The sequence below is a fragment of the Hoplias malabaricus genome, chromosome 4 (assembly GCF_029633855.1).
Source record: "Hoplias malabaricus isolate fHopMal1 chromosome 4, fHopMal1.hap1, whole genome shotgun sequence".
NCBI lineage: Eukaryota > Metazoa > Chordata > Actinopteri > Characiformes > Erythrinidae > Hoplias > Hoplias malabaricus.
In genome coordinates, this window is record NC_089803.1 from 62,340,396 (window position 1) to 62,346,084 (window position 5,689).

Sequence of the window (5,689 nt, forward strand, 5' to 3'; positions counted from 1 at the left end):
GCCATTTTGACAGGACAGATCCACAGATAGCGATATTTCCCCAGAACTTTTGGGGCAATGGTTGTGCCATTATAGTCAGAGATAGTGAGGGGACAACAAGTCACATTTAAAATTTCATTCTCTGAAGTAGAATCAGGGCTTTTAAATAAAAACATATCCTTAAGCTCAGTGGCGATTGCTCTAAGACTGCAAGGGAAGCTCAGCTTCCCCTAAAATGTCAAAAAATAAGTGATCAAATATATACTGTTGTGTGTACATGTCATTGAATAAATATGCACTCCAACGCGCTCAACTTTTGTTCAGAATCAGCTTCTTATCACTGGTAAAGACGCAGCTTTCCTCTCAATCATTCCCACAGGTTCACAGTGATTTAAACAGTGAGGACGCAGAGCGTCCACAGAGTTCAATGGAGAAGCAGCGAAGTGCAGCGAAACGAGACGAGTCATTGGATAAATGCTGGGCTTTGTCCCGCCCCTCGGACGCGTCTCTGGGGGTCTATGGGGCAGTGGGCTGGCCTCGGCTGGCCCGGAGGCTCAGCTTCTGCATGATGATTGGATGATCTGTCTGAGGCTGAAATCCTTTTTGATTGACAGCGAAATGAGCAAATCCGCGATCCTTTGGTGTAAAGATCCATGGGAGCACAGGCGGACACACTTCACATGGGCCAAGGCCGTTTAAGCAGCCTAGCTCTGCTGGCCATTGAGAGGACACTAGTCAAGTCCCTGGAAAAGACGCATTGTTGGTACGACAGGGGCACAGATCATTTTCTTAAAAAGGAACGGAGGGTAGAATTTACGTATAAATAAACCGACACATTTTATGATGTAGGCCGAAATTGAGCTTCCTCTCCTTAAAAGACCAGCATCCGCCACTGCTTAAGCTACTGCCCATTCTGCCGTACAGACAGTGACCCATGGTGGGGATTTAACTCACAACCCATGGACCCAGGAGCTGTGTTACAGGGACACTGCCAGCAAATTCTAGCTCGGATGGTCACTTTAAATTCCAGCTACCAGCCCTGTGTTGAGTTCCAGTGGCATTGCGTTAGTAGTTGTGGGAAAAATATCCACGACAGCGTCACATGTTAAGCCTTCACTCTCTCTGCTTGGCATTGAAGGGTGATTGATGAATAAAGAGGAGAGCTAAGTCATATCTCATGCTTGATTCTGAAATGGGACCGTGTGGAACAACAGCACATCAGCCTTAGAGCACCATGCCCAGTGCCAAAAGTGGCTAAAGGGTTGTAATCTCCTTCTCTAGCATTGGGCTGAGATGTAGAAATGTGTTTTCCTGAGTAATGGTGCTCCATCTGATACCACTGGGATGAGCTGGAGTGGTCAGTGCTTTGCTGGGCAGATGGTACAACCCCTTTGTCCACAGTGGGAGGAGCTGGACTGACTCAGGGTTTGTCTTTACAGTGTGCGTCAATAAAGACCTGAGATGTCCAAAGGAGCTTCACCTCAGACATGTTACAGCTCAATAAACATATAAGATTGTAGATACTTTGCTTTGGAATGATTTATTTATGCTTCTGTGTGTGTGTGTGCATAAATTTGTTTTCAGCAGCGATCACAGTTGAGTCAAATGGGTCTTTTGCTTCATCTTGAAACCCTCCTTCTTCCCATTCTCATCTGCTAGCTCCTTCTTTCTTGTTTATTCCTAGCACCCAGTTGTTCCTTTTTCTCTCTTTCTTCTTCTGTCCTAATACTATCCCTCTCCTCCTCTGTCATTCCTACAAGAAACAATGAAGATTAACTGCACCCACTGTAACACTGCTTTCTGGATGACATACTTCAACGGGATTTGAACCCATGATCTCCTCATGATCTCCCCCTGAACAGTATCCTAGAGTTTCACTGCTCTAGGTCTGTTGTCTGTTGCTTATGATTGATCTCACTCACCCGCAGCTTCCTCCACCACGTCTTCCTCCCTTTTCTTAATGTAGAGGGTCACTGCCTCATTCTTAAGTTCCCTCACTCTCAGCCAAATCTCATCCATCCTCATTAGAACCTCACCTTTAACATCAATAAACACAGTCAGATTTCCAGCCACTTTTGATTCCACATATATTCCTGTTGTTTCCATCACTCACCGATAAATTCCTTAGGATAGCCCATCTTCTCATTCCCCTCCATTTGGGAGACATGTTCTGAAAGAAGCAGCAGGTGTTCAGCTACATAACATGCCCAAAAGTGTGTGGACACACTTTCAAATGACAGAATTGAACTACTTTAGTAAATACTAATTATAGACACTGACACCCAGCTTAATATAACCATTAGAAACAAGAATGAAATGAATGCAGATGCTCTGGAACAGCTGCACAAGAGCACTATAAAATATGAATGCATGAAATCATTCACAATGACAAATGCTGTTTTGATGATACTAATGATGCTAACCGTTTCGGTTACTCACCATGAGCTTCGCTGTTGGGGCTTGGTTCATTGATTAGGTTCTCCAGCAGATCCATAATCGTTCCATCCTCGTCCGTCACCCTCATCAAGTTTGTCATTGTTTCAACTGTTTAATATGAATAAATACCCTCAGTCTTACAGCTGGGTCATTACCACAGTTCATGGTTGACTGATATATTGATACTGAAACCTCGAATATTGACCTGAAATATCATCTTTTAAAATGACTAAGGTTTTACCAGATTTGGTTTTAACTGATCTGCTTAGTTACATTCTAGTAACCACTTGGGATAACACAGCCACTGCCTCTCTACACCCTCCACTCCATCTAAAACCCCACAGACTATGAACCACATAAACTTTAGCCTGTACTAGTCTCTCCATCCTATCATTTAACGTAGCAAAATAACATGTAATAATTTACTCACTCAGAGGTTGGTCTCTCATTGGCCGGAGCTGTTGAAGCAGAATCTCCAGTAGATCACAGATTGCCAACCTCTGAGCATCGTTGTTCCCTGGATATTATGATAATCATGTTCATTAATACAGATTAAGCCAGTTATTAAACAGAATTTGCACATTTACATGAACATTACGGAACATCTCTTTCTTACCAATAGGTCTGCCCATACTCTCCGCTATGAACGTCTTCGTGCACAAGCCATGAAGGTCCCTCAGTGCATCTGCTGCCATCATCAGCATCATCACTGTTGCTGTGTTCTTTGTCGATTCCTCTGTTTAATACACATATGAGGTGCCTTGCCATTAACTGTCATTTACAAACATTATCATTACTATTTTTAATAAATTAACAACTGTATAGCAGCACATTATTAACCATGTTGAATGGTTTTCCAATATTCAACACCTGGGATATCTTAACAACCACATAGCAACATCACAACAAACAAAGTTTATTGATATTCCCTTTTTAGTTCAGAATTACACAGCATGGTTATCCTAGCCATTAATAAAAATATTAATTAACTACATTCAATATTCAGTTTCTGCCACAAGACAATGTGTATAATGAATTATTTATGAACTCTTGTAAATTGGTCAGTAACTACTGAATATTCAGTGATCTGTGATTCTGCATATGCTGTAAATAATAGTCTTATTATTTTTTTTATTATTGTTTTACTTACTCAGAATCTTGGGCTTTCCCAGATTCTCCATCTTGGAGACTTAATGTAGTTCTCCCTCTTTTTATTAGCCTTTTCTCACTCTTACTTCACTTTCTTCTCTCAGTGTTTACTCTTCCGCACTCTAACTCACTCTGACCTCAATCAGCAGAGGAACACACTCTTAACTCCCCTTTCACCTTTGTGACATCACATTGTGTTCCCTTTGAGCTTTATGACATAAGAGCATATGGACCAATAAAACTCCAGTGGAACACTGGGGTCCTCAACATTCTGCAGCAGGTGTCATGCCCAAATAAGGAAATCCCTGCTCTGTGATTGGAATGGAAGATGGGGAAATAAAGTAGCCCTGAATCAGATCTGTTTTATAAGTTCAGACATGTTTCTCCTGATGTTCCTGGATCCTCCGGTCTACCAGGTCATTAAAGAGCTAAAATATAATAATGTGGCCAAATTCACACACTCCCTCAGTCACTCACACACTCACACCTGTGCACAATTTCAGACATTTAGGATTAGGTTTAGGACAAATATTAATTCGTAAATCATTTTTATTGCTGGTTATGCATCACGAAATAATCTTTATATCACAGAAAGGTGAACTTCATTTTGTACACATTTGTGTGAATCCTGAGACTCATCTTTATGTGAAATAAGTACAAATTCAATTTGTGGCCAGCCTGGAGTACAAGAGAATATATTTAATTAAAATCCTGGAGCTGTAGAAATGCAGGACTGTCCATGTGCCTATACTTTCCAGCTTAAAATGTCCATTTAATAAAAAAAAAATAGCTGAATTATTCTGAATCACCCTGAATGAACATGTTTGATGTGCATAAGCACACAATAAAACTGTGGATTAAAAGAACATCATTAAACAAGGCCACAGTGCTGTTTAACCCAGCAGTGTTCAATCCCAACAGACTGAACCAATTTATGTTTACCTGCTGGGATTAGTGGACATCCAACCTCATCACACACCTGTTTAAACAGAGAGCGAGAGAGCGAGAGAGAGAGGCGCTGTTTACTGATAAGATAAGCCTGTTTGTTTGTAAAGATAAAAACCTGGATGCTGTATATATTACACAGTTTAAAGAGTGACACTGCGCTATGATAACACATGGAAAATCTGTCACATATATATAGTTTTACATAAAACAAGACTTTTACTATGGCCTTGTACATCTTGTACAACTGCCCTCAGACACTAAAACCACAAAACTTTCAAATCTAACTAACAATGATATTCAGCAGATTGATCGCAGCCCGTGGAACTTAATCCATATTTAATTCTTTCAACATATTGATGTTTCTGCTGCTGATTTTTTTTTAAAGACATCAGCTATTAAAAAGTTTAGTTTAATTTAGCAAGATTAGTAGGCCATTTCTAGAACATCATGTACCACAATGTGTGTGATTAGTTGCAAACTGAGAAACACAGGAACAGTGATGACTCATCCCGGTGGTTAGTGTGGTGTAATTTGCTATATACTACATGTGAGATTGTGGTCACACACACCACACTGTATTGAAATGAGTCTCTGGGCAAAACTAACAGCACGCCAATCATCTACATCTGTAGCATAATTAGTTTTAATTCATTCAATCCAATGTTGCCAGGCTGAAGTGGCCAAACTCACCAACCAAGAAGGTTCCAGATGTTTTCAGAACTCCACTCAAGAAACTTTAGGGCTCTCTAACCTCAGCTAGGTCAGTGTTTCTTATGATACCTGAATACAGGAGTGACATGGCAAAAGTGGCTCCCATCGAAGAGCTGAAGGGCAGAGTTATGTGGAAATGACCAGGCCACCCCTGGCAGGAGGATGCTGGAGGCAGAAATAAATTGGCCCTTAGGTGTTTATTTTCTTGTGAAAAACATAAATCAAACTCAACATGCTTTGGCAAAGTACAACACAATATAATCACACAAGTCTCTCTCTCTCTCTCTCTCTCTCTCTCTCTCTCTCTCTCTCTCTCTCTCTCTCTCTCTCTCTCTCTCTCTCTCTCTCTCTCTCTCTCTCTCTCTCCTGATATCTGCCAGGTCTCACTAGGTGTTTCTCTTTGGCATTGACCAAAGAGTGAGGGGAGTCATGTGGCCAGTGCCCCCACCTTGGTCCATGCAACTCT

At 41.1% G+C, this 5,689-nt stretch overlaps 1 protein-coding gene across 1 annotated transcript; it reads right to left on the reverse strand.

The window, feature by feature from the left end:
• Nucleotides 1–1,634: 1,634 nt before the first annotated feature.
• Nucleotides 1,635–3,687, reverse strand: LOC136695066 (uncharacterized). Its single transcript, XM_066668877.1, has 7 exons — nucleotides 3,566–3,687; nucleotides 3,032–3,151; nucleotides 2,846–2,932; nucleotides 2,419–2,523; nucleotides 2,093–2,149; nucleotides 1,902–2,015; nucleotides 1,635–1,732 (listed from the first exon to the last, which is right to left on the reverse strand). The coding sequence occupies exons 1-7, from the start codon at nucleotides 3,594–3,596 to the stop codon at nucleotides 1,635–1,637; spliced, it is 612 nt and encodes a 203-aa protein (XP_066524974.1). The 5' UTR covers nucleotides 3,597–3,687.
• Nucleotides 3,688–5,689: the final 2,002 nt, after the last annotated feature.

Coding starts and splice junctions, on each gene's coding strand:
- LOC136695066 (XM_066668877.1), bottom strand. CDS start 3,596: ATGGAGAATCTGGGAAAGCCCAAGATTCTGA. Junction 2,933..3,031: donor GAGTATGGGCAGACCTATTG/GTAAGAAAGAGA, acceptor CATAATATCCAG/GGAACAACGATGCTCAGAGG. Junction 1,733..1,901: donor CGTGGTGGAGGAAGCTGCGG/GTGAGTGAGATC, acceptor TGTTTCTTGTAG/GAATGACAGAGGAGGAGAGG.